Here is a 27,994-nt window from a genome sequence, read left to right on the forward strand (position 1 = left end):
CAGCAGGTTCATCACAGAGCAGAAAACACACACACACGCACACACACACACACACATCCCTCATCCTTTTAGCAGGGCTTGGGTTGTTGTCATGGAAACAGTGTTTTCTGAGCTGCAGACTGACGGCTGGTGATGAATATGTACGCTCTGACTTCTTAATTTATGTCAGATAAAAAGACGAGCTCGTGATTGTCTCAGCTCAGTTTGATAAATGTAAATGAATCGTATTATTTATCGTTATGAACTGTAGCAGAGGAGCTGCACAAACTGAGCACGTGCGTTTAAATGTCTTTATTTAATCGTCTCCTGTGCTTGTGTTAATTGTTTTCATTGATCGCTGCTTATCCACCAGTCGGGTCCAAAAGTCTGAGACCACGAGGCAAAATAATAATAATTTTAGTCCATTTTTATTTTATTACAAATAATATCAGTTTAACAGCTTGAGTGAAAAGCTGAATCTTTAAAAATGTGTCCATCAGTTTCAGGATCTCTCAGTATTTCAGTATCAGTATCTTCCTTGTGCTTTAATGACATCATGCACTCGAGTGCAGGTGCAACGATACAGTTCGATACGTATTTCGGTTTTAGATGATGGTTTCTGTTCAGTTTCGTTTCACATTTTGTGTGTGAGGAGGAACAAAAAGCTACAATAGTACTATCCAAAATGTTCTTTATTTTGCTTATTAGCAACAACAAAAAGTGTTTTACACTTCTAGTGTTTTGTATAATGTCAAATAAATAAACTTATATAACAATAAAAACAACTTCAAATGTGAAAACTGCCTAAAGTACCTCTTTGCCTTGACTACTGGTAAAATAAAGAGTAAAAGTGTCCTGACAGCTCACAGCTGGCAGCCAGGATATAATCTGGGAGGAGCAGAAATTAAAAAATAGCGAGTGCTCGGCCTGTTTGTAAGTAAACATGATTCACTATATTCAGGATGTGATATCAGTTTCCCTCCGTGGTGAGTTCAAGGCTCTGTGTTTCAGCCAGTTCATCTCCTGTGGCTCGGCTCGTCTTCTCATAGAGGTCGGGAATAACTTGGCTGCTGAGAACTGTACGAGAGGACGCGATGTAACGCCGATCAGTTGTGTTCATTAGGTGATGAAAACTAAAGTCTTGTAGCACTGACGTCTCCTTACATGAACCCTTCTGTTACTGACACTGATCTGTCACTGGGATTCATCAGGAAATAGACTTTTATCATCATCCACTGTGATATTCTGGTATTTCTTATCCCACCTCCAGTGTTGGTCCTTGTTTCCCTCCTCAGACGTGGTTTAGAAACTCGCCCAGTGTCAGCTGGGATCGGCTCCAGCCGCCCGTAACCCTGGAAAGAACAAGTGATTTCTGAATTTTCTGAATCCTTAAACTTTCTGATTATTTTGAGGTTTGTGTGACACTGTGAGACATTTTTCTTTTGTAAATACTCAAGACTGAAAATTCTCCTTCAGTTTTTTGTTTTGTGGCTGCTCCTGCATTGAATGAAGATCATGTAGCTGTGAATCATTTCCCGAAGTTAAACCATAAACATATTCAGTGTTTTAAGATATTGATTTAAAATACCGCCCTGTGGGTTGGAGCGATGCTTGGCTCTGCAGCATGCATTTTTAATGATGAATCCACAGGCGGGTCGGTCAACATTCAGGAGGTTAAATCTTCACTGTTACAGAGGTCAGCGCTCTGGGATAAATGCTTCATACTGCCGTTGTTTCTCTGAAAACTTTTCTTTTAATTCTCAGAGTTTATCAAAGTGTTGCATCACCATCTCTGTAAAAACTAAATTAATGATCAGAAGATGTCACACTCAGTGTTTCCACATAAATTCAGCCTCACCGCAGCAGGAGTTTCAGAAACAAACCAGCATGTAATATGGAGAAATATGACTGCGAGGGAAGCTGATGAAGTATCCAACTCTATCTGATAAAGTCGCAGGCTGACGGCGCTCACAGGGATATTTATTTCGGGGCCGACAGATAAGAGATATCCTGTCAATTACCACGGCAAGCGTGAAATGGCCTGCGCACATCCCGTTTAATGAAACAGTCGCGATGTCTCTCGTCGGTGTTAGTGGGCTTCGTCACGCGTGGATCCGTCGACGAAGTGACACAAACCGAGTCAGAAGAAAAACAATTTTTATCGTCCTTGTTGTTGTCAAGGAGGGAAGAGAGTGGGGGCGTGTGATAGAGCTGTCATGGCGGACACGGTTGTTTGGAGTTTTGTTTAACACAGCAACAATGAAATTTAAATGAAGTATTTTCTCATGCGGATCATCAGAGGAGAAGGATGTTCGGTTTAAAAACCAATCACAAACTCTCCTTTGGAGACGACGAGGGTGAAAAATTAACTTCACACTCACTTTAAAGTTGAGGGAAAACTGTGGTTCTGCAGGTTTTTGCCTGATTGATTACACATTTTGTGTAATAATTCCAAAAGAGCCTGAACAATACTTGTGTGTGAGGATATTAGAAAGTTAAAAGAAGATTTAATGCTACGATGACTGAAATCCATCAACACATAAAACCTTTTGGTCCTTAAAGACGAAAAGACAAAAACATGCTTTAAAAAGTTGTTTATTCCACGCTGATAATGTGTGTGTGTGTGTGTGTGTGTGTGTGTGTGTGTGTGTGTGTGTGTGTGTGTGTGTGTGTGTGTGTGTGTGTGTGTGTGTGTGTGTGTGTGTGTGTGTGTGTGTGTGTGTGTGTGTGTGTGTGTGTGTGTGTGAGCAGCCCTTCCTGAACCCAGAGGGGGGGTCGGACTGTGACGTCGTCCTGCTGAACCGTTGGAGTGTGAGGAAGTACCAGGTCCGACGAGGCGACATCGTCTCCGTCATGTGAGTAACCTGTTACGAAGAACGACACAAACACTTTCTCAACACAACACGAGACACGTGAGAGTCTCGCACACTCAGTAGCAGTCAGTATGTTTGCTTCCAAAATATAACAAAGTGGAAGTATAAAGTAGCAGACAATGGAAGTACTCAAGTAAAAGTACACCGCCCAACCCGCTCTGTTGCAGGAAGTCTTTTAAAGCTCATTTGAAAGATATTTTGTACATTTTGCAACACAACCGTCAGTCACTCTCTCCACACAGTGAATCCAGTTATCTGCTGTAGCTGGATTAAAATCACAGGTCATTGTTCTCTGAGGCCAACATGGCGTCCTACAGACAACCAACAAGTAAACGACTCTGTGGAACGACACGACTGCACGAAGCATACAAAATATCAGATGATGAAATCAGATAAATATCTGAACAAAACTAACAGCTGAGATCAGTCTGATTAAAGTGTTTTAAACATTCAGCGAGGACACAGTTATATATTTATTTAGCTCTTTTTAAATGACAGCTGGAACAATAGGACCGGTCTCTGTCTGGCCCTTCATGGCTACAGAGAGACGAGTAATTCATATGAATAATATCATTTTTTAGTCAAACTGTCAAACACACAGTTGGTCTGTCAGTGATATTTTAGTATTTCACTCTGATGACACAGTGAGCCTCACAGTGAGTTCATGCGCTCGTTGTGTTTTGTTTCTTTGTTTTTCTTCTGGTTTTGTTTCGTCTCGACGGCTTCGTGTTTTTTGATTATCAGACTTTTGGATGCTTAATGACAAAGTGGCGCCGTAGCAAATGCAAACAGGGCTAACAGCAGGTAGCTTTCAGGCAATCAGAAGCTTGTGGAATATTTTAGAAAAAATGTGAAGGTTTGACATCCATCAGCAGAGACAGACAGCGGAGACAGACGAGCTGCGGGGAAGGTGACGAGTCAAAACATAATTAATTTCAGTGGGATTCAACCACAGCTGCCTGTTGCACCAACGCTGTTTTTTGGGATGTTTGGATGTAAAGGAGTGATTACTGTCAGGCTCCTTCGCACTGAATAAAGTAAAGTTGCTTTTTGCTGAAAACATTGTTGCAGACGTCGACGGTCGATCATCCAAACCACAGCTAGGTAATGTCAGAGAGACCGCGACAGATGCTTTCACCTGTGCACGCTGTGACTGTCCGCAGCGTCCTGCTGTGTTCAGTTATTTCTGCTCCTCTTACTCATGTAAACTATTTACTTTTGTGTGTTTGATCTCAAGCTGCTGTTGCACCAGATTGTGTGGCTGTGAGCCTTCGGGCTGACTCACAGGTGCTGCGGGACTGAATAGTTTTGTTGTTTGTCACTGCGGTGCAGCAGACAGGATTTCATCTTCCATTACCGTCCTGTTCAGGGGTGCAGCGGTGGCCTTTGGAGCCGATATGACAAACTTTATGTCACCAACATGCTTCCAGCGCACCTGAACAGACACCAGCTGTGAACTGAACGTGATGAGAAAACAGTGAGATACGAGGGGGACGATGTGGTCCAGTCAAACGGTGCAGAACAACATCACAGACTGGGTGCATGACGAGCCGTCACCGCTCATTAGACGAACCTCGCCTGGGACTTACTGCCAGTTTTTCCGTCTGAACGCGGCCCTGAAGCCTCTCAGATGTCCGACCTCGGCGCAGACTGTTCCATTAACGCTACGTTTCTGTGAAAGTCACACAAACTGATTCAACCTGTTCAAACCGGAGACGCCGCAGCCCCACCGGCTGCTCTGAGACCAGCAAAAGTGAGATTTCACACGAGGAAAATGACAGATTTGACTGCTGTTCTGAGCTTTTGTTAGCTCCAGGAAGATGCTGTCGGTTTTTACATTAGAAGTGTTTGCTGTGCAGCCTGCAGAGTACACAGGCTGGTGACAGGAGGACAAACCTACTTCCATAATTACCCCTGGATGGCAGCCTCTCTCTCTCAGGGACATCCTGTTTTATTTTTGTGGTAGAGGAGATGTTTATGAAGGTCTATTCCTGGCAGCGCGGAGAGCAGACGAGCAGCTCCGAACCATAATTTAACTCAATCTGAGGCTGAGAGTAGCGAGCACATTGCTCTCATGTCGTGGCTGAATTGAAGAAGAGCCCTACTTTCTTTGTCGGAGGGTAATGATCAGGGCCGATATGCTTTTGTGCCGATTCGATTCTCTAATGATTTTTGGGTCCCGATTCGATTGAAATTGCGATTCTGATTAAACAAGTATTGCGATTTTATATTTCAATTATTGTGATTTTCTTTCCTTAAACAAGAACAGGTTGAACCAAACACTTGATAATACATCATAAGTCATATTTACAAAAAACAATACACACATCACATCAGTTTGTGAGATTTATTTTGACAGCTGTGCACCCGCCCTCCCAAAAAACATTCTCATCCGCCAACATCTTACAATAAACTAAACTGCTACATTTAGCTGGTCTTTAGAAAATAAATTAAATAAAAAAATAAGTCAAAAAGTAACTGAAATAGTTACTGAAACTCGCCTTGTCTGATCCAGCGGTGAGTTTGTGGAGAGTTGAATCTATTGTCTGCTGCACTGCCGAGGGCTGCTGTTTAGCTTTCCCCAGATCTTTTTTTTTCTCAGGGTGGTGGCGAGCAATGTGCGCCGTCATGTTCGTGGTGTTACCGCAGTAAGCGACTTGACCTCGACAAAGTTTACATACGGCTTTCTTCATGTCGAGCTCTCCTGTTCCCGGCTTTTTATAAAAACCAAACAGACTCCGTGTGTTGGATTTGAAGTGGGGCGGTGGGGGAAAGAGTTCAGGTGGCTCTGTGGAGGTACTCGGCTCGCTGCGCTCCGCCATTTTGTTGTGTGCATTTGCTCGCATTCAGGTTACTATGGTGACCCATGTGCTTGTATTTCCGGAAGCGGAATGAGGATGACGAAAATAAAGAGACGGACCAGCGTGAAGAAACGAACACAACAGGCCGGTTTGACTTGATGTCGAGTGTAATGGCACAGAAAACATGGTCGTACAATAAAGATTGGTCGTCCAAAAAAAAAAAAAAAGAAAGGCAAGAAAAGAAAAGAAATAAAAAAAGAAATATCGATTCTCGTATGAGAAAAACTAGGCCTAGTAGTGATCCAGCAGCGCAGCATCACGCAGCTGGACAGGCAGTAAGCATACACAGTAGAGCCAGAAGCAGCAAATGGAGACGCTGGTTCTGTAAAGTTCATGTGAGCGCAGAAACACTGACATTTAAATCCATCCTGCCGTCCTCGTGGCATTATCAGCTCGGTGCACCTCGGCCCTCCTCCCCCTCTGTGCCTTTTTGTCTGTTTGTCTTCTGATCTTCACGCCACCTGTTTACCTGGCAGCCCATCGAAGGAGGAGATTTTTCCTCAAAGCAACAGATAGTTCAGTCCTCGCCATGTGAACCAGATCTGTATCAATTTGCCCCATCGCAGAGGATTTAGTTAAAAAACCCTCATTGATCTATCATCCGCCAAGAATATCGCCTCGGATTTAAATTTCAAATGTGATCCAGCTACGCTGCAGGGGAGGCTGACTCCTGCTTATAATTGGCACTCATTTTAAAGGAAAATTGTTCAAGGGAATATGCGAGTCCATAGAGTAATATCTTATTTACAGAATGCCTCTCATTTTCAGTGCGTGCTGGCGAAGGAAAATGATTGTGTCCCTGTATTTGTGAGGTGGCGTACAGAGAGCTGAGCGCTGCCATGGGTGCAGACCATTACAAACCTGATTGATTTTGTGTTGGGCTGTGAACAGAACCATTTGCCTCTGAGCGGCCTCAGAACTGATTTCTGCAAAACATCATTTTCTCGAGGATGGGGAGCAAATGTTTCCCGACGCTTATAAATCGGCGTCACAAGAGATGAATCGAGTTCCCGCTCCTGGCTCGCCTGGTTTGTGTTTACGTTGAAAGGTTTGATGACAGCCATCTTGGATCAGCAGGGGATTGTCGGAGGGGGGGAGTTGTGTTGAAGTTTCACAGTCCATGAATATTCATCGATAAAACTCAGCAGCCGACGGAAACCTTCAAAAGCGGCGAGTTTCATTCCTCCGCGGCTGCGTCCCGTCGCTGTTTGCTTTGCGTCGAGGATCTCAGTGACGGCAGACGAGCATCAGTAGCTCCGAGCTGCCGTCTGCTGCCTCTTGGATGGGTGCCGACGCCGAGCTCAGAGAGTGGAGAGCGTTCACGCTGTCAGAGTTACAGGTGTGGAGACACGGTGGGGGGAGCCGGGATTAAAACTGTACCTGGTGACATAATCTCTGTAAATCTACTCAGTATCTATAATCTGTACTGGACGTAAGTATATAATCTGTCCAACAGTGTCTCTCTCCTCGTCTCTGAGACTTTAAACAAAAGAGAAAAGAAAAGGCAAAGACACCTGAAATATGAGTGACTGAATCCATCCAGATCATTTCATGTTTCCTTTTCTTCAGCACAACTCCTGCTGTGTGTGCTGCAGTGTGTGTGTGTCTGTGTGTGTGTGTGTGTCTGTGTGTGTGTGTGTGTGTGTGTGTCTTCTTGATTGTGTCAGGTTGTACTGAGGTTTGACACTCGCTGTCCTGAGTTTTAAATCAGTTTTATATGGAAGAACGTTGGCTAATATTTATCTTAGAGATGAACCCATTGTAATTTTCCTGGCTGATGCCAGTGTCCGTCTCACCTGCCAGATCTGATTTTCTCTTCTGTGTCCGTCCATCGTATTGTCCGCGATGTCGCAAGAACGCCATGGAGAGATTTTTTTATATCGGGCACAAACATCCGATTCGACTGAAGGATGAACTGATGAGAATTTGGTGGAAAAAGGTGAAGCTCACTGTGACCTCACAAAAGACACACCTCAACAATTCATTGTTTCTGAATGCAGTTTCTAAGACCTGTAGCTGACGGCATTTATGTGCATTTTGGAGATTCCTTTTTCCCGAATCTTCTTAACCCGCCGTCCTCACATGAAACAAACTAAAATGTCATATTTCCATCCTGTTTTCTTCATTGGTTTCCACAGTTTGAGATTCCAGTGACGCTTTAAATTACGTCATCCTGTTTTTCCCTCTTCTTCTGTGATGGTATAATAGTTTTCCAGTTGCAGAATTGGCGCCACCTACTGCTTATCATGATAGTAGTCGAACGAGTAGTGGATGGAAAATAAGTCTAAATTTGCATTTTCTTTTTGAATTCTTTAAAATGTCGGTGGAAATCTGTCTGTTGTGACATCAGCCACATGTCCAGTCTGAGCTGTCGGCTTGAAGCAGAGCCAAACGTCTGTCTGCAGCTCCTGGAGGGATTCATGAGTTCACCAGCAAAAAATGAGGATGAACTTGAATATGAATCGATTCCCTGCCTCGACTGCTGCCGGTTCCTTTCTCACCTCAACTGCAGCGAAGAAAGTTTTAAGGTTCAGAAGTAAAATCTGGAGCTAAAAATCTTTCTCTGTCATCTGAGATGCCCTGTCAGCGTTCAGTCGTCTGCAGCCCCGTGAGTGCTGTTTCATCCCTGCGACAGACAGTTAATTTTAATAAGTAGTGTCATTTCAGTGCATCACAAAGACTTCGCTTCTCCTTGTTATTATTCCCCTATTTAACAACATGCCTCCGTCTCCACAGTCTCCAGAGATCATGACAGACGGCAGAACGTCATGTTTAGTTTCTTTTTAGTTGATTTTTCAAAAATGCTAAAACACACTGGGGGGGGGGGAATGAGGAAATGAAGTACAAACTGTTCAGGTGAGGAAACATAAAAAGCCCGTGGGGTTTCTAAAAACATCTCAACCTGAACGAGACGACAAACAGAGGTGCAAATGACAAGAAACACAGGAGAAACAACAAGCAGAAATAACAGAGAGGAAGTCAAAGGAATAAAATAAATGAGGCCTGTGTTTGTGTGTTTGAGTCCTCAGGTAGTGTCAGCTAATGGAGTAATAATTTGCTCTGCTTCTCGAAGTGTATGATGCAGCTGAAATTCTTGTCTTTTACTAAAGAAGGCGGTGAACTCTGCGACTCGGAGAGCTGCTTTCATTCGTCTAAAAGTTTGTAATGAATAGATTTTGAGGTCTGTCATCACATGTTGTCTGATAAACATCAGTGAGTGTCGATGCAGAGAAGAAAGTTTGAGCGAGAACGACCGTCAACATGGAAACATCAACGATAAATGACAAATCACGTCATGACGTCCTGAAAAAAACTGTTTCTTTGCCGTCTCTTGCTGAGTTTGATAACTAGTTCGGTGTCATCGGCGAATAGCAGCACGGAGCACGCTACCATAAACATGATGAAGCAAAAGAGGAGCGATGACGTCGGTGCTGTCAGGGGAAAACAGTGAAGTTGTTCCCCGTGTACGACACACAACTCTCCAAGGATGCAAACTTTGATTCAGCAGCTTCCAAGTTGCCGTCTGACACTTTTCTTGGCCACGTCTGACTCTGCGGTCGCTTAATGTGACACATGAACATCATTAGTCTCATCACGGCATCATGACGGCGTCTCCGGGGGGAGATTACTGCTTCTTGACAAAGTTGTGGGTCATCTGACGGCATCCGATTCTGTTTCTTGACTTGCAGTGGGTCAGTCACATTGTCCTGTACCTGCAGTCTTCATCTATTTAGCATTCCCCTCTTACTTACTAACTCTGCGTGTTACTGTTTCCAAATCCACGTCACTACATGAAACAAAGACAAGCTACCGTCACACTAACCTGGCCGCTAACAGTACGGACCTAAGCGAGCTAGCAGTTGTTACCTTGACTTTTGCAGGAATTTAGCGATTTTAATGCCAGAGCTCACCTCCTCACGTGCAAAAAGAAGTTCCACCTGACACTGTTTTGCAGGGGCACCGTTACTGCATCCTGTGCAGCCGGACCTTTCTCTATCACTGACGGAGCGCTGTGGAGATAGTTCTGGTCCAATTGTATGTGAGCTTATGAGAAAATGAGTTGATTTCTCACTTGATGTTTCGCCTCAGTGAACAGTTTCCTGATGAGTTCATGGCCTCGCTCTTTAGTTTCACGTCTTCCTCAACACAGCATGTAGTTCATTTTGTAAATTATCCCATAGAGTGTAAAGTAGACGATAGAACAGGGAATGCTTTGGGCTGAGGCTACCTTGTGATTGAAAATTTGAAACCACATCGTGTCCTCAGTCAGATCCAATCCAGATATCCTTCCTAACATTTTTTGTTTTGATCAGGAGATCCCTCGTGGTAGAAATGACATGTTTAAAAAATAAACCGCTTCATCATTTGATTCATTAAAAATATTGATTTCTGCAGCTTCAGTTGATCTAAAGCTGAAAACATTTTGTTGAAAGTTGATTTTATAGCAGACAGAACAGTGAAAGAACATCACAAGGGAAACAATGGAAGTGAAGTGAAGACATCATCATGTTTTCATGAGTTTGGACCCTTAAATCAAGTAAAAAGAACTGAATTAACTGGACTTGTCTCTCCACACTTTCACACAGTGTGATCACACCGCTTCACACATTTTGTCATATTTTCTCACACGGTTAAATCTGCTGTCACGCGCCTCCTTCAACACGTTTCATAAAAGAGACGGCAGACGAGGAAATGAGCGGAACGCCTCGCTGCTCCGCTGCTAGTTTTTATATATTTATATCTGGTCAGTTTCCTGTTCAGCAGAGCAGGAAATGAAGCGTTCCCGTCTTCTTACGGTTGAGATTTATGGCCTCGCCGGTTGCTAATTAGCTAGTAAATAATCAGGTGTAGTACAGTAAAGCAGGAGAGAGAGGAGGGCCCTTATCACTGCTGTTCACCAGCCCAACATTCAGATTTAATGGATTCCTCTCTGCAAGGGACTGTTTTAAAAGAGAGTGTGTGTGTGTGTGTGTGTGTGTGTGTGTGTGTCTGTGTGTGTGTGTGTGTGTGTGTGTCTGTGTGTGTGTGTGCAGTGAGGACATCGCTGCATTGTCAGGACACTTTAGCCGATCCTCGCGGCTTCAAAGGACTGTTAATGAGAAGATTGATGCCGCTCTCTTTGTCTTGTACGCTAAATGTGAAGCCGGGAATTGATTAGCATAGCTTAGCATAAGGAATGAAAAGGAAAGTAAAACAGCTAGCTTGGCACTGTACAAAGGTCAGAAATCCTCCCTGCTGTGGTATCGATCGCTCTCAACTCTCGGCGAGAAATCAAATAAGCGTATTTCACCAAAATGTCAAAGTATTCCTTGATATTCTTCGTCGTCGAGAAACTTTCCAGCTCCGTCCAACTCTTCAGCTTCAACAGAGTCTGGAGAGGATCACCTACAAGCTTTAAGCATGAATAGGAAAAACATGTAAGAGCTGAAAGTGTTGACAGTGCACATAGTTGACATATGTGGGAACAGAGAGCTGAACACAGAGATAGATAACAAGCAGCTATAGGTCATATTTACATGAACATGTTGGAGTCTGTTCGTATCTATAATTATGGCCCAGATGGTAGAGAATAGCTGTGAGTCCCTAATCTATAAGACTTCACGTGGAATCCATGTGGGGGTCTGAAGCTAATTTCCATTAAATTGGTATTAAAGCCTCGTTAATTAAATAGTCCCACAGAGGCTTCAGTCTTAAAGACGGGAAAACACTCCTCAGTCCTCCAGCAGCTCCCTGAGACCCGGCTGCACTGTGAGGGACACGTCCAGGTGTGTGTGCTGGTTGGACTGGTGGACCCACATCAACACATCCTCGCACGGGACCTGACTGAACGGGTCGACTGCCAGAGGCTGTCTACCAAAACAACATATATCACCGGCAAGTTACTCTTTACTCTGTTAAGAAGTAATATCATTACTGTTGTTATGACCTTAGGCCCGCCCCGTAGTTTGGGAAATCAGGAGGCGACGCAGCAGAAACAAACCTCCTTGAGCAGAAATGGATAAAGAAAAGGTCTTTTGAATGACAAGCTCAGCTTCAAAGCCCTGCCAGATGGTTCTCTCCACAAGAACAAAGTTATTTGCATTTTCTGTCGATGTGAGCCGAGTTACCACAAAAGGACGTCCAGTCTCAGATACCACTTGTCGGCCGATGCAGAGAGCCCCCCTCCCCTTCACCAAAGACAGACCACGGTGGATAGTTTGCAGCGGAGACATATCTGTCCACTCCCATGTTGATAAGAGCATTAAAAACTTGAAAAATATCCCTTTAAGGTTCATTTCTCTGTCTCTCTCTCTGCTGTGATGCATGCTGGGTAACAGGATGTGTTGGCGTTGTCTAACCAGAGTGGATGTGTCTCCTCTTTCGGGGATTCGTCTCCTTCCTCTCGCTCGCACCGACATCAAAGCCGACACGGTGAGCCGCTCACACAGATCTCCTCCCACCAGCGAGCTGGGGAATTACCTCCACGCGTAATATTTCCTCGTCCGTCCGTTTAGCGGCGGCGAATCCCTCCCTCCCAGCGCCGTTAGTCAGTTGACACATTGAGGGCACGATGAAGACTGTACGTTTACGCCGGAGGGAGTGACACAGTTAAAGGCGGCAGGTGGAGGAGAAAAGAGGAAACGGTTCCATATGTTCAGACATAAACACACTTCTTTTATTTTCATGGTTTCTTCTCAAACTTTTATTCAGATAAAAGACTGAATACTTGTTTTTTAATGTGGATTTGTTTGATTTGATGAATTATTCTCAAAGAGCTTCAATAACCAGAACACTTCTGACTCTTCCTGCAGCAGATGATGTCAGAACGACATCGACTCAAATTAATTTAGAGAGCGTACTTTGTTTCTCTGTTGTCTGCACATTTTGTAAAATCTCAGAGTTGTTGTATCTTTAATGAAAAACAGAATTGCCAAAAACTTAGAGGGCTATATTTTAAATTTGATAAAATTCAGGCAGCTGCAGGGACATCAGAAAAACACTATCTTGCACAAAGTCTGTCATTTTAAGATGTTTTTTTAACAATAATACGTGTTTTGTTTTGACTAAAGGAAAAAAGGCAGCGTTGGTTATTTGTTGAAAACTCAAAATGGCCTCCAGCTTTGTTTACTTTCACCTGACAAGAACTTGTGATAAATATCAACAGTTGTTGACGCCTCAGACGTCCTCTGCTCGAGGTCGGGATCATTTTTACGTTTGACACCAGAGATCAGCGTTAACACTCCGGCTCCGCCCGGCAGTCAGAGCTGCTCTCTTACGACCGTGAGGGGACGTGTTGGGCTAAAATAAAATAGTAATAATAAATTAGTTATACTGCAGATTTGGAAAGTGGTCTTGTGGTTTAGGTGAGCGGTCCTGATAAGTGATCTATATTTCATAGTAACATTCAGTACAAAAATTTCCATTTGTGCCTGCAGACGCTCCGTTCAGACCTAATGGAGCGGCGCTCAAATATTTAAGAGCGATCGTTCACCTGCGCACGGAGATTTGGTGCCGATGGCAGACGTCTCGAGCCACATCAGAGGAAGGAAATCGCTCTGAATCCCTGGATTGAGCCGCGCAGCTGATGATGATTAGAGACACGGACAGTTTCCATCGATTAGAGCAGCACATGCAGGTACTCCCCCAGTGGTCTTTTGAGGGGACAGGCTGCTAAACCAAACTCCATTCAAAAAGCAGGTGTTTTTATGCGAGCGCCATGTTTCACAGTAGAAACTTTAGTCACACCTTCACAGTGTCATTAAGTTACATCATGAACTAAACTGTGACTGTGACGTACAGTCACACTCACAGTTTACCAGCCTCATCCTCCCTGTCGAGCCTGGAGCCACAGATCTCCTCTCTCACTGTCCTTTGTTTCAATTTTCAAATTGTAAACCGGAGTTTTTATTGTTTGACGTGCAAAATGTGACACTGCTGCTTTTATTCATGGTGCTGTGAGTTTATCTGGCACCGGCAGTTGTTTCCCCCCGGTCGTTCTGACGAGGATGAGTTTATTATATTGAGTTTGAATATTGACAGTTTGTAAATCCGTTTAATACAATTATTTCCTTTTATGTTTTGCAAATTAGTCGTACATGGACCTAATCTTTAGGGTTGAAAGTGTTCGAGTCGAGTTTTAATGGTTGAGTGTTTTGTATAAAATGTTTTAGAGCTGCAAAAATGAATCGATGGGTTAATCAAAAAGTGATTTTTTTTTATGAATAAAAGCTCTGAATGTGAATCTGTTCCGGTTTCTTTCCTCCTCTGTGACAGTAAACTGAATATTTTCTGGCTGTGAACAAAACGAGACATTTGAGGACGTCATCCTGGAAACAATGATCCACATTTATTTTTTTTCTGACATTTTATTCTCTAAACAACTTATCGATTAACCAAGAAAATAATCCACAATGAAAATAATTGTCAGCTGCAGCCCTTGAACGTGTCACCCTCACATCGGCTCCTGCTGCTGTGATGCCCTCGGGCCTCGTCCTCTCCCCGCCTGCACAGACCACATTAAACTAAACGGCGTCGGTGACTGTGGATGTGTAAACAGGTTGAAGTGCGACATGTGGAGCTGAGCTGGAAGTTGCAGCTGCTCCACATCCTTTAACCCAGCGCTGGAAATGAGCTTTGATCCAGGGCTAATTCTGCTGCTGCTGCGAGGCTTTCCTCCGGCCCCCGGGCTCCCAGCAGGCTTTGTGTCACCACTGTTTTAACACGGTTATATTAAGCGGACGTGTGGTGGTGCGGCATTAAAAACCAGACCCGGGAATTAAAGAGGAAGTGCCGACACGCTGAAGACTCGACGATGAATCCCTGCTCTTAAACTTTTCAGGGAATAACTCAGTTTCCTTCAGATTGATTTTTATTTTCTTTTTGTCATCACGCACTCACACCAGCGACCATCTGTCAGGAAGAATTAGCCGAGGAGTTTCTTTTTATATCTCCGAGTTATATAACCAAGAACTGGGAGTTTTGAGTGTAGTTTTACAGCTAAATCAATACACAGTTTTATGGAGGCAGCAAATTTACTGCAATACAATACACTGCATAACACCGCTCCATTAAATCACCACTCTGAGTGGTTCATTTTCAAGGTAATGATGACAAATTAAGACGACATAAACCTTGAGTAAATTTAAGTTAATATTTCCATGTCAGCTCTCATATTTCCATCCCCCCAGCGGCTCTGATTACTTTCACTAATCAGCTTATGACCCCTGATGTTCGCAGTATTTCCACTTAAGTAGTTTGAAAGTCAGATAAAATGTTTTCCTGCTCAGTCGAAGCTTTACATGCTGCATCTGTTCACTCCAGAGCCAAAGTTAACTTAATTGTTTGAAATATTCAAACCTAATGTGCCTTTTTTTTTATAGCTGAATCATAAAATGGAAAATATTTCGACATTATAATGAGATATTTGGTCTTTGATCCTCGGCAGGTTTCTAAACTGCTTGGCTCAGGAAGTAATACTTTAGATATTAACACACAAAGGGTCTTCTTATTTATCTGACGCCTGATATGTCTAAATCATAACTATCGTCTCGTATCATTTAGAGATGTCACGAATCAAAAATTGATATAAAGAAACCTTCATTTTCAACAATCGAAATCAAATGCAGTATTGAAGTTGTTCATCTCTGTAGATTTATCTCTGCTTCTGTCCTCTGCTTCTGTCCTCTGCTTCTGTCCTCTGCCTCTGTCCTCTGCTTCTGTCCTCTGCTTCTGTCCTCTGCTGTCTGTCTGCGTCAGAGTTTGACATAATCAGAGGGACTTCATGGTGCATTCAGGTGCACGTCTGAAACTGTGAAATCTACATCGCTTTGTATGGCAAAGGATATGTACGCTGGCAGGAACGTCATGGTGCGTTCAAGTGCACCTGGAGAATTGTGTCACCCCTAGTATCGTTTATCTTGTAAGATAACTAAAATAAAGTAGTATCCAGTCATCTTGTGAAAATTTGTCAATGACGCTTTTGAGACATTGGATTTTTGTCTTCATTAACAGTCGACAGCAGCTTCACGTCCACACCACAGTCTTCAGAGAGCTGCAGCTCCTGTTGCTGTGAGTTTTGCGGGCCGAGCACTCAGTTTAGCCTCCATGTTAACCTGCTTCTCTGCAGTGATGCTTGTGATAAATGGACCTGCAGCGTGCGGCCGCACGGTCGGGGTTTTGTATTTTTGGCGACGGTGTATCCAGACAAGGATTTTTAGGAAAAAACAGAAGCACGGACAGAGATGGATGGTTACTGCTCCAGGACGTCAGGCTATTTTTAGACAGCCATGATGCAGGTTACTGTCCGTCTGTCTGTCTGTCTGTCTGTCTGTCCTCTCTACACAAAAAGATCAAGACATTTTTATTTTGGTGACTTGGTTCAAATTTGGAATTAAAATATTCTTTTTCCAGCCTTCAGTATCAGTACAAACTAAAGTCACCAGCTGTTTGAGGACATTTCAGAGCCTTTTTTAAAAGATCAGATGAACCTTTGTTGGTACCTCGTGGGAGAAATTCAGCCATGCATTTGTGAGTTTTTCAGATATAAGTATGTCACATTTTATTTGATAAACACGTTAGAAGTTACACAGTGATTTATGTCCACAATAGATAGATTCAAAGGAAATACTAAACTCAGAGTCATGCTATACAAAACATAGTGATCAACCCCTGATCAAAGTGCACGCAACAACAGCAAACATACTGTACAAAGACAACATGAATAGAGATCCACACTCACACGGATGAAGCCGAACAAACCTGGGAAGCTAAAACCTAAAAGCCTATAAAAGTAAAACAGTTTTTTAAAACAGTCTACAGACTGTTGATGACGGTTCTCAGTCATCCAGGTCATGTTAAGATAACTCATCCAAGAGGCTTCTTCAGTTCAACTAACTGGAGGAGCTGCAGGCTTTAAACTCAGTGTGGGAGTGTCCTCGCAGAGTCGTTAAGGACACTGTGAGCTCTGAGTTTCAGAGTCGTTAGTCTACAGACTCGGCTGATCTGATGGGAGGGGGAGACTGTTGCAGAGTCTGGGTGCCGAGATGGGAAAAGAGCAGTCACCTTTGAATTTGAGATTAGCACGGGGAAATACCAAGAGGTTCTGACTGGATGAGCTGAGAGGCCGGTCAGTGATGTATGGGGTCAGGAGTCCAGAGATGTGAGGCCGTGTAAGCGATTAAAAGAAGCTTGAAATTAACTTTAAACTTAACCGGCAGCCGGTTCAGAGAGGCTCGGGTCGGTGTGATGCGGGATCGTCGACCAGTTCTAGTTAACAGCCTCGCCGCTGCATTTTCTACAAGCTGAAGTCGAGCCAGGGCAGTTTGATTAAGACAGGTGGAAAGTGAGTTACAGAAATCGAGACGAGAGAAGATGAACGTGTGAACGATACGATCTAAGTCAGAGGTGGATGGTGGTGATCTTTCAAAAAAAATGTTTGAAAGAGTTTCAAAGTGTCAGCTCAGATGTTTCAATATGGACCTGGTGCTGCTTTGTGGGAAAAGATTAACAGAAACCACAGCTGGGAAAGTCTCTATTGAAGAAACTCTGCTGTTGCTCAGCGTACAGCGAGCAGCTTTGCATCCATCAACAATGCAAATGAAAATCAATGGCGCGGGAACAGGAAATCGTTGGCTTTCAAATGAGAGAAGGTAGTAATGCCAGTCACATCTCCAGGAGGCTGATGGATGAGAAACAAGAGGCCTTCAGGACGCCGACGCCTCCAGGGATTCGACGGGAAAACAAACACCACCGTTCGACCAGCACACCACAGAAACAGATCACAGGCCGTCTCTTTAAGAGCATCGGCGACTCACCTGAGATCGACTGGACGCTTTTAAAGATTAAAGAATCATCTTGATTCGATGGAGAAGATGAACTCAGCAGTGAATGAATGTTGTATTGTCTTCATCATCCTGCCTCGTCATCCTCAGAGGAAGAGACTCGCAGACTCGCCGTGACGGAGATGATTCAGGATCTCAGCTTGTGAATCATCTGAATTACAAGTTTTGTGTTGAGTGCTGGCTGGGTGGTCTGCACCTCCGCCGCAGGAAGCAGCTGAATGCCACCAGCAGAGCAGAGGCACAGATGACTGATAGCGCAGTATCCGCCTGTTGCCTCGGCAACTTGGTGAACTACAGACAGGAAGGAGGAGGAGGAGGAGGAGGAGGAGGGTGGTAGGAAGCCAGGTTGTCTGGATGCAGTGAGGATGACATGATTGACAGAACTGGTGCAGAACACAGAGGAAGAGTGGAAGTGGCGTTTGCGCCACGAGTCGAGCGGGAAGAAAAGGAGCTTAGTGACGACGGCTGTGAGATTCGACATGACAACCCCTGATCTGCTTCGTATGGATTATTCCTGTTTACACGGCCTCTCTGTACGCACACTGTGGAGAATATTTGATGCTTGAAGTTTTCAAACTGCAGGTTTTCCCAGTCAGATGCTGCATGAAAGTTTCACAGCGTAGGTGGAATATAAGTACGCAGCCGGCTGAGGCCCGCACGTCGCTTTCATTCGGAGATTAGCGGGATAATTCCTCGGCTGATGCTCGGGGTCCTCATGTTGCCACAGAGCTGCCCTTGGTGTGCCTTTGTCATTTGTCATGTTTAAAGCAGGGCTGTCGAGGGAGTGGAGGGCTTTGTTGTGGGGGGGCTGTTGGGGGGCGACCAGCCTCAGGCTACATATTTCATCATTTAAGCGGCGCATCGCCTCTAAACTCCCCGCTGTCCGGCTCAGATGAGAGATAACAGTGGGAGGCTTCGCGCAGACAGCTTTGAGGCCTGTTCGTCACATCACTGAGTCTCTGAGGACCTCAGCGAGGACCACACCCCAGCCAACAAAGCCTAGCAGTGAGGCGGGGAGGGAGGATTTGTAATGTCACCGGCAGAAGCTGCGAGGTCTCACAAACATTTATCTTTATTGACTTGCAGGAGCAGCAGCGGGGCTTACAGGGAGTTTCTGAGCATCTCTGACTTTAAAACAAACACAGATGGATGCAGAGTCTCTCCGACTGAATGACATTCTGAGGTAAAATACAAGTCAAACAACTTTGTTTATGTGGCATCTTTCAAAATAAAGTCACAAAGTAATTTTTCAGAGTCAAGGAAGCGAAATGGAGCCAACGACAGAAGCAAAGAAAAGCCAGGATCAGATCAGATTTCTGTCCAGTCAGGTTCAATTCTGGTGTCCAAAATATGCAACTTTATTTTCTGACTGACAGATTTAAAACTTAATACATGTTCTGGATTAAGAGCGATGAGACCGTGAATAAAACTGTAAAACATTAACTCGTCTGTGAACATTAGAGAGAAATACACGTAGATAACGTGATCCAACACTGCTTCCATCTTTTGTCTTGTTTTTTTTGAGACCCCTGGTGGCAGAAATGTCATACTGTGTGTTTAACAGGCTGTGAGTCAAATGTGAAAGCAGCTTATTAAGTCTCATATTCACGCCTCTTGCTCGGTGGCGACCCCTGTCTGCTGTAGCAATTGTTGTCGCAGTAAAGGAGGAAGTCACAACAACTCTCCATAAAGAGGTGGTCGGGTTAAACAAACTTTCACCAAGAAGAGCGCCGTTCGTGTCCAGAGTTCTGTACTTCGCATACATAACTTAGCTGAAGTTGCGTATGATATATAGTTATTTAACATAAATCACAGTGTTGTCCCACGTTGAAGGACGTCTGTCGCAGCGGGAGTCACCGGCAATCTACCTGTTCAGTCGTTTAGGTTTGAGGATATGTCGACGTTTAATTTGACATTTTAGGTCAATAAAAGTGTCTTCGCCACTTTAATAAAGTTATTTCTCGATCTAAATTTGGGCTGGAGATACTGGAATTTTTCTGTCTAGTGAAAAAAATCGGTGAGTTCAAGCCACATAAATCCAGACGGACGGGTTTCAGTGGAGGTGAATCATATCAATGTTATAAATTTGAAGTCTTTTAAATGTAAAAATCAAATATTTTGAAATGTAAAATGTAAATTTTACAGTTACGTACTGTGAAAACATTCAGAAAGAGCACACATCCCTAAACACAGAACAATCCTTGTTTTTACTTTAATATTAAACATGTTTTGCTGTTGATGTTTATTATTTTATCTGTAGAAGTTCACGAGGAAATTGAGAAAAGAGGAGAAAAAAAGAAAAGAATAAAATCCTCCAAAAATAAAATCTGGGATCTGCACCAAAACGTATTCACTTAATCTTTGGCCCACTTTGTTCTCACTTTTCCACCTCATCTCATTTAAGTCTGTTTTACAAGTTTTTGAGATTTCCTGCTGAGAAACAGAGAGCAAACAAACCGGAGCACAAACACACTGTTCTTGGCAGAAGTTATAAAATATTTGGCAGATAAACAAAAAGCTCCAAACCGTAAGAACAAACGCCAACTCAGAGAAACGGCCAAAAAAACAGACTAAAAGCGGGAGAAAGAGACAATGTGGTTGGAATAAATCAATTACAGAAAGATGGCAGCGTTTAAAAGATGACAAAGTGCTGTGGTTTCCATACATACTGATAGAGTGTGGGTTCACAGGTAATGAGTGGAGATGTGAAGCTACACTGAAGTAGAAAGGTGTGAAATTAAACTTTTATGAAACTGAGAACCGCTCTGTAAAGAAATGTAATTATACAGATGACTTTCACTGAGCTGTGATGCGGTTTGATCAGGCGCAGCTTTTATATAACCGACACTTTACAGGCCGGGAGGAGCCGAGCTCTGTTTTTAAGAGATCATTTAACTTGTCGGTCATTCAGGAGCTGAGAGTTGATCTCCTCCATCAAATCCACGTGTCAAGTGTTTCTCTGACTCTGGAAACACAGGAAGCTGAGGTCCCGCTCTCTCCGAAGCCACCAAACTCCTTTGATAAAAACAGTGATTTAAGGCTAACTCAGAACATGGTTCTGGTCTGACGCTGCCTCTGTCGGTTAGTTTGTTTGTTACTGTTTTCTCACAAAAAAACGAAATGCATTTCTTTGACGGGTGAAGAAACGCCGCCGCTGATATGAGAGAAGCTAAATTAAATGAGTGTGCACCTGGAGCGTGATGGAGACAAAAACAGGACCAGTACTCCACAGTGATGAATACAATAAATGATATAAAGAAATGTTTTGTTAAAAGACGTATGAACCACTGAATGTTACACAGCTAGCACGCTACCAATTCATTCATGCTAACTTTCTAAACGAGGTGTTAGTGACTAGCTGGTGAACAAAGTGGAGCATTAAGCAGCTACAGAGCCAGATGTTTCTGTCAGGAGTTGGTGGAGACCAAAAACAAGCTAAAAGAGAGAGAATATTAGACGCAACATTCATCAGGCGACACAAACACAAATCCAAATGATCGCTGACGATCCTGAAGCCTAAATACTCAACTGTCAGCTGATCATACCAGCTCTAAAGGGTTAGACACTGTTGTGTTTGCTGCAGGTTTAAGCTTCATTTTTTGAATATTTTCAGCCGACACGCTGCAGCAACATGAAACCGTTCTTCGTCCTGCAGAAGGACTCCGTCTCTCCTGAGAGGAGCTCGTCTCTGCTCGCCGCTCAGACGTTTCATCAAACATAACGAGGTGTTACTGTGCTGCGCTCCCTCCCTCCTGCTTCCTCTCTATTTTTGGCCTGTGTGTGCGTGTGTGCGTGCATGTGAGACGATTTTCCATAAAAAGATTTTGTGAAATTGTGAAATCTGTTTGTTTGTTGTTGTTTGTGTGTGTGCGTGTGTGTGTGTGTGTCTCAGAGGTAATGAACAAGCGTCCACCTTCATGGAAACCACTCAGTTTCCACCTCAGCATCCCAGATGACATCAAACAGCGCAGCCGGCATCATTAGCCGTGGGATGTTTTCCTGTTTGCAGTGAGAGAACACAGCGGAGTGTTTTCTCTTCTTTAACATTCAGATGAAAACTGACAGTAATAAAAAGTTGGCGCTGTCATCAGGAAGCTGTTGTTTTGACAGAAAGCCTCGCTCTCACAGAGATCGTTGAGCTTTATTTTTTCACTCAGAGATGCTTCCTCTTGATAAAACCCCCGTGTGTGTTCTCGTCACGCCGCTGCTGTCAATATGCCGGCTGTTTACGCGCCTCACATCTTTTTGTGACTCGATTACTGCCGTGGAACGAACGTATCGGCAAGTGGATTTAAACGGGTATCCAGCGGGCGGTGCAGAGGCTGTGTGAGGGTTGGCGACCGCTGCCCTTTCCTCTGTCACAGTTCATCACAGCTCGTTTGTTAAGCTCGTTTTTTATTGTCGGCAGTAGGTGTCACTCTAGGTGTCTTCACAGATGGAGAAAATTAAGGAACTTAGAAATATTATCCTGGGAAAACTTGTTTTTTTCCACCAGATTGCACGTCACAAACACAGGAGAATATGATTTAGGTCAGACTCAGAAATCCTCTCACTTGTCTCTCAGGGCTTCGGGACAGTCGCTTCCCTCTGAAGAGGACATTTTTATCACTGGACCCAAATATATTGACTCATTTCAATAAAATGAAACATGTTTCAAAAGTGTCTGAAGTTGCAGTCGCACTCATCGCCACCACACGTTGAGTCCTTGTGCAACTTCAGTGCACAATTTCATTTCTGAATGAAATATTTTATTTAACTACAATTTATTCCGATCATTTCACAAGCTCAGGATCTTATTAAATATTGTTTAAACACACAATAGTATTTGTGCCATATTAGTGTTTTGGGTCTCTCAGTCAAAATAAATCAAAATACATCTGACGAGTGTTCGGGTGCAGATCCAGACCTTCTGGAGGAATAAACACCTGGAGTCTCATCAGATTCTCCTCTGATCCGGAGACGTTCACCGACGGGAGGAGAGCTCAGAGATTACTTTGTAACTTCTGGGATTACAAAGTGGATTTATCTTCACTCCTGTTTATCAACCTGACTGCAGCAGTGATCCGGAGGTGACCTCCACTGTCGACTGCTGACTGGAGCTGGAGGGGAAATGGACTTTACTTCATGAACGTAACGTTACAGAGAGGAGAGAGAGAACCAGAACCAGAACCAGAGTCTCTGCTGAGTGCTGAGTTCAGTCAGAGCGTCACCTGGATTCACACACACACACGCCCTCTGTGTTGTGTGCCGTTGCTTGCTAACGTCAGCTTACAGCTTATGCACAGTAAAGTAATCCGGCTGTTTGGGGCAAATAAACAAATGTTCCTTCTGTCAAACTCGCTTCACTGATGGTGAACGTGACATTAAATAATCAGCACTGATGGAAATCTATCTGATGTGACTCTGGTGCAGATGTTTACAGACGAGGTGAAGTTTTTACGTTTTATTCACCTTCAATTTATTCTTGTTCGCCGACTTCCCGTATCCCTGGAGATACTGACAGGTGAACTAATGAAACGCACCGTTAACTTCTCTGGTAACAAAGGTCGAGTCGTTTTTTTATTTTATTTTTATCTTACATATTATATCTTTAAGCCTTTATTGTTCACCAGACCTATCCTTTAAAAATGTGCTCTTCAGTTACCCTCCCTTCTGTCAGTCTGCGGTCGGTCAGTGTAATTGTTTAAATGGCAGAACAAAGCGCCTGAAGGCATCATCTGGGTCTCGATGCAGTGATGTTACGGTTCTGGCCTTTCAATGATACAAAATGTCGACCTTTGACTGTAGCACCCCCCATTGGGCCAATTAGTGTAGTTTTAATGTGAAAAGCGTCAGACATGTTGAAAATAACATTTGACAGACAGACGGACGGACACCAGCTGATCCCTGCAGTCACCCTCCTCCCTCTGACCCTCAACCCCATATTTCATCTTCAGTAGGAGCTACGAGCAGATCTGGGAGATGCTTCTCACAGCAGACACTGTTATTTATTGTGTTGTGTGAGAATAGTCTATCGCAGCAGTGACCTTGAACAGAGACGTCAGTGCAGCCAGATTTGAAGATCGCTCCAGGCGTTTCTGAAGAAGAGCGGAGTTTGTTCGCCTCTCCGGTGCAGCTACTGCAGATAATTCATCTCAGCGCCGCTTCGCCAAAGAAACTCAATTTGGCTCCTGATCAAATGTTTGATCTTAATTATCATGAACCAAATGGAAAGATTCAGTCATTAGATGCTCCCTTTTTTTTTTGGTCTTTTTTTGGGGGGGGCAGGCGTAGAGATAATTATCCAAAATGAATTTTGCATGAGTGAAGGAACAAGAGAGCAGCTCTCATTCCTAGTTCAAGCACAGCCGACACAGAGCAAATGAATCTTAGCATTACCATAGGTCACTGAATTAATTCTGCAAATGGCAATTGGTGTGATTTCTCCGGGGTGAGAAGGACTCGCGAGTCAGCTGAGCGGGGGGCTCACCTGTAGCGGGAGCGTGGATGTGAATGTTCCAGTCCTGGAGGTCAGAACCTGTTTGAGTCTGTTTGTCGAGTCGGATCAGCGCACGGAGGTTACGGGCTGGACACTGTTGCTCACTCGCGTGTGTGTGTGTGTGTGTGTGTGTCCACATTAGGGGTCGACAGATGTGGCTTTTTCAGAGCCGATACCGATTATTAGAGATCAAAGAGACTGAAAACTGATATCTGGGAGCGATATTCATTTGCACTAAAAAATAAAACTCTACAAGTACAATTTTCAGGTACTTTACTTGAGTATTTCCATTTCTGATACTTTTTACTTCCTCTCACTACATTTATTTGATACTTTTAGTTACTAGTTACTTTGCAGATTCAGATTACTCTGTTTATTGGCTGCTAATTGTGACGTGTTACCGATCAGATGGTGTTGTGGGCGGGACACTGTGTGAGAGGAAGCTGCATCAGAGCCAAAGTAGTTCATTTTTAAATGAGTTTATTTTAACAGCAATCCGACAAAAAAATCAACGATACTGATAATCAGAAAAATGCTGAATATTGGCCTGATAATCGTCGACTGGTTCACACAGGCTGCGTTCCTGCTGCAGCGTGGCTCCTCTGTTAATATGTTAATATGGAGTTTGCCTTTGACAATTATCAATAAATATGATGACGTGATTTTCCTTTACCCCTGTTGAAAGAGAGAGAGGCAGGGAAAGAGAGAGTGCACAGGAGAAACATATAACACATAGAGACATTCAGACTGTAGTGACACGCTGGTATAATGTCCATGTGACCGTCTACAGGTCGTTTTCAGGTCTATATTTGCTGTGAACTGAACTCGGGCCGCAGTTAAAACAGGCGAGAGACTCTGGATCTCTAGATGAAGCGCTGCTGCAGCCTCGCTCGACTCACGGCAGCTCTAACCTGTTAACGTGGACACTGTGGCCAGCCTGACGAGACGCGTGGATGCAGAATTTACGACAGTTGTGTGATACAATGAAGTGGACGCATCTTGAGAGCCGTCCTTTAAACCAGAGGGGAGGAAAGAGCGAACACACTGTGACCCAGAACTGTCTTTGTCTCCTCAGGATCTGACTGAGCAGTTATTATTGCTCGTGATGCTCCTGCAGCTCGGGACAAACTCTTCCTAACATGAGAGATGAAGAAGTGAAAGTCTCAGTGGGCGGCTGTGACCTCTGTTCATCTGTCTGGTTCGATTGGTCTGTGACGGTCTCCTCGACACCATTCACTGTTTGTTCAAATGTCTGAAATGAAGTTTACATTGACCTCTAGTGGCCGTGTGAATACTGAACGTTGTCTGAAGCAAAGATGGAAGTAGTGTGACGATCAGTGCGCTTACAGGCTCTTCAGCAGTAACTCGGTTGCTGTAAATCCTCGTGTGAAGCGCTCATTAGAAACTCAGTTACCTTCACAGGACACACGGACAAGAAATCAACATCCTCCAGGAGAAGTCTGCCTTCAGAAACCAGGGTTCTTGTTGGCATTAAAGAAATCTACTGAGGGTCCACATACAGATTTTTTTCCCGTGAGGAGAAAGAGTCTGCAGCGGTTGAAAATCCCTGAACTTTTCAGAAAGGCGCTGGTGTCGCTCTTTTTCAGGCAACCAATCATATTTGAGATCGGGCGGGGCTCGTCACCCGTCGCCCTGGTTATCCAGAATCGAATCGAGGAGAAGCTCGTTCTGTCCATCCTGAGCTTCATCAGACAGAAATGTTATGACAGAGACAGAAAATCCATTTGTGGAGCAGATGGTCTGCACACTGTCTGCTGCAGGTGCACGCTGTGCTTTCATTGCATGTTGTGAGCTTGTTGTTAGCTGTGCAGTCAGCACTCTGTTAGCATAGCGTTAGCTAATGTCAATCAAAACCAACCTGCAGTGCTTCTTTCTCTCACTGCACAAGTGCTTCAACTCAGCCCTCCAGAGTGCAGAAGAAACATGATGTTACGAATCATTTTCTGATTCCCCAGAAAATCTCCCTCTTTTTCACAGCCTCATGTCTGCAGGTAAAGAAGACGACGTCCTGGTTCTTATACCTGCCTATAGAGAGCTGAGGTCATGACATCACTTCCTGTCTAGTCTCTGGTCCACCAGCTGCTGTGACATCTAACTTTAAAGATGTAATCTCTGTTGTCCAAAAACTTGTTTAGTGTTCAGTCCTCTGACTGTGACTCCAGAACCTTGAACTATCCAGTATGGATTTGTTCCAGCCTCAGATTTTCTGTAAGTTTCACCTCGTTCCTGTACGAACTCTGTGGAAACATCCATCGACGAGCAGCAGACTTGTTAAAGCTGCTGAAATAGTCAGAGATGTGGTGAATGGAAGAAGAGAAGTTAAATGTGTTGACGGGTGAATTCTAGACTAGACTGTGAAAAACATCAGTTTTCTTGGTCAAAGCTAAAGAAAGATGCACTTTTAATGGGCTCAGACTCGGACAGACTGACACCACAGCATCAAGACGGACTGCAACTGTGAGCCGGCAGCCTGCTGCTGTGCTGTGTGCACGGTGCTAATGGAGCTAATGCACCAGGACAAAAAAAAAGAAAATCTTTTCACCCATAAACTCCACAACTGTCTCACAAATCCAGCCTCGACCATTACTTTAACAGGACACGGCTGTATTTCTCCCAGCCTGTAACTACTATTGGCACGAGGCAGTTTATGTGTTACTCGTGTAATTAAATCTTTGGATACTTTCCCCAAATCAATGAAAAGTACCGGCATAAAACACAGGCTTTGAGCCGGACGGCGTCTCTGCGAAGGCCGGGCAGAGCTCGGGCGGAGATCGATGGAGGAGGGCGGGTGGTGATTGGTGGCTGTCTGACATGCGAGAGGCGCGACCTCGGCCGCTGAAGAAGCGTTTGAGCCGCTGTCATTAAGCAGCCAATTAAGCCTGATGTTTTATCAGCAACAGCAGCTCCCCCTCGCCTGCCGGCTGTCCGTCCGGCCTCAGCTCGGAGGAGGTAATGACAGCAATTAGCCGCTAAAGGAGGCGCTTAACCGCTATCTGCTGTCACAACCCTCAGCCCATGACTCCGGGTGAAGTTTCTGCCAGGAGTTTATCTGCTGTCACATCATTTAAAAAAGTGGCCCAAAGATATAAAAAAATACAAAACTGAAAACAATGTGAGGTCATCATCTCTTAAAGGTGTCGGTATGTGAGATTGGCCACCTGTTGGATTCATACTGCTAACAAACAGGGCCAGCATGTCACCAGAGTAACTGCTAACTGCAGCTAACTGTAATCTGTTGATACATCCATGACTGTAGCTAATGTTAGCCGCGCTGCTAGCTGGACTACCCTGGGAGTGTTGGTGGACAATCTGCAGACTGCCCCTTTAACAGGCGTTCTGTACATGCAGGCAGGAAACTGCAGCGATGAAGCGACTTCCTGTGGAGGAACCGGTCCGATCTCTGTCTCTGTGAGCGGCCGTTTGAGTTTTACTGCGTTGTTTCATTGTTTACCTTTTATTCTGCTTCCTGTGCGGGCGGCACCGTGGCAGGTCATTATGTGGCTGCCTGCTAGCGCCGGTTCGCTGGTGTCAGGACGGTGCGGCGTGTCTTCCTGCTCCTGGTCTGAGCGCTCGCGGTGACAGGGCCCTGGCTGTAGACTCACCTGAGTCACGGTGTCCATGTTGGCCTCATTAACTGGAGTGTTGCGTGGGTTTTGTATTGGTGTCACAGCTGTCAGGGTGCGTGGAGGTGTGCTGAGAGCGAGCTCGCCACGTCCCGCCTCTTTATCAGCCATCGCTAACATTCACGCAGATCTGTCCAACTCATCAGTAATTGCCTCGTCCCCCGTCATAATCAGAAACCACGAGAGAGGGAAAACCCTGATAGGAAGCCATTTAAAGATGCACCACGTCTCTCTCTTTTTTTTTTACGTGCTATGATGGATGGTGCTTGGATTTCTATTCATAGAGGGCTGAGCGGGCGTCCCTGCTCCTCCTGAGCTTTACGTTCAGCTGGGGCTCATG

General features: G+C 44.3%; 1 protein-coding gene across 1 annotated transcript in view; it reads left to right on the forward strand.

Moving 5' to 3' along the window:
- Positions 1–27,994, forward strand: part of immp2l (inner mitochondrial membrane peptidase subunit 2) — a 123,864-nt gene that overhangs the window by 16,676 nt on the left and 79,194 nt on the right. Inside the window, exon 3 of the mRNA XM_073471527.1 lies at positions 2,731–2,834. Coding sequence (XP_073327628.1) covers positions 2,731–2,834 — 104 coding nt within the window. The remainder of the gene's footprint in view (positions 1–2,730; positions 2,835–27,994) is intronic.

The sequence above is a fragment of the Pagrus major genome, chromosome 8 (assembly GCF_040436345.1).
Source record: "Pagrus major chromosome 8, Pma_NU_1.0".
Classification (NCBI taxonomy): domain Eukaryota; kingdom Metazoa; phylum Chordata; class Actinopteri; order Spariformes; family Sparidae; genus Pagrus; species Pagrus major.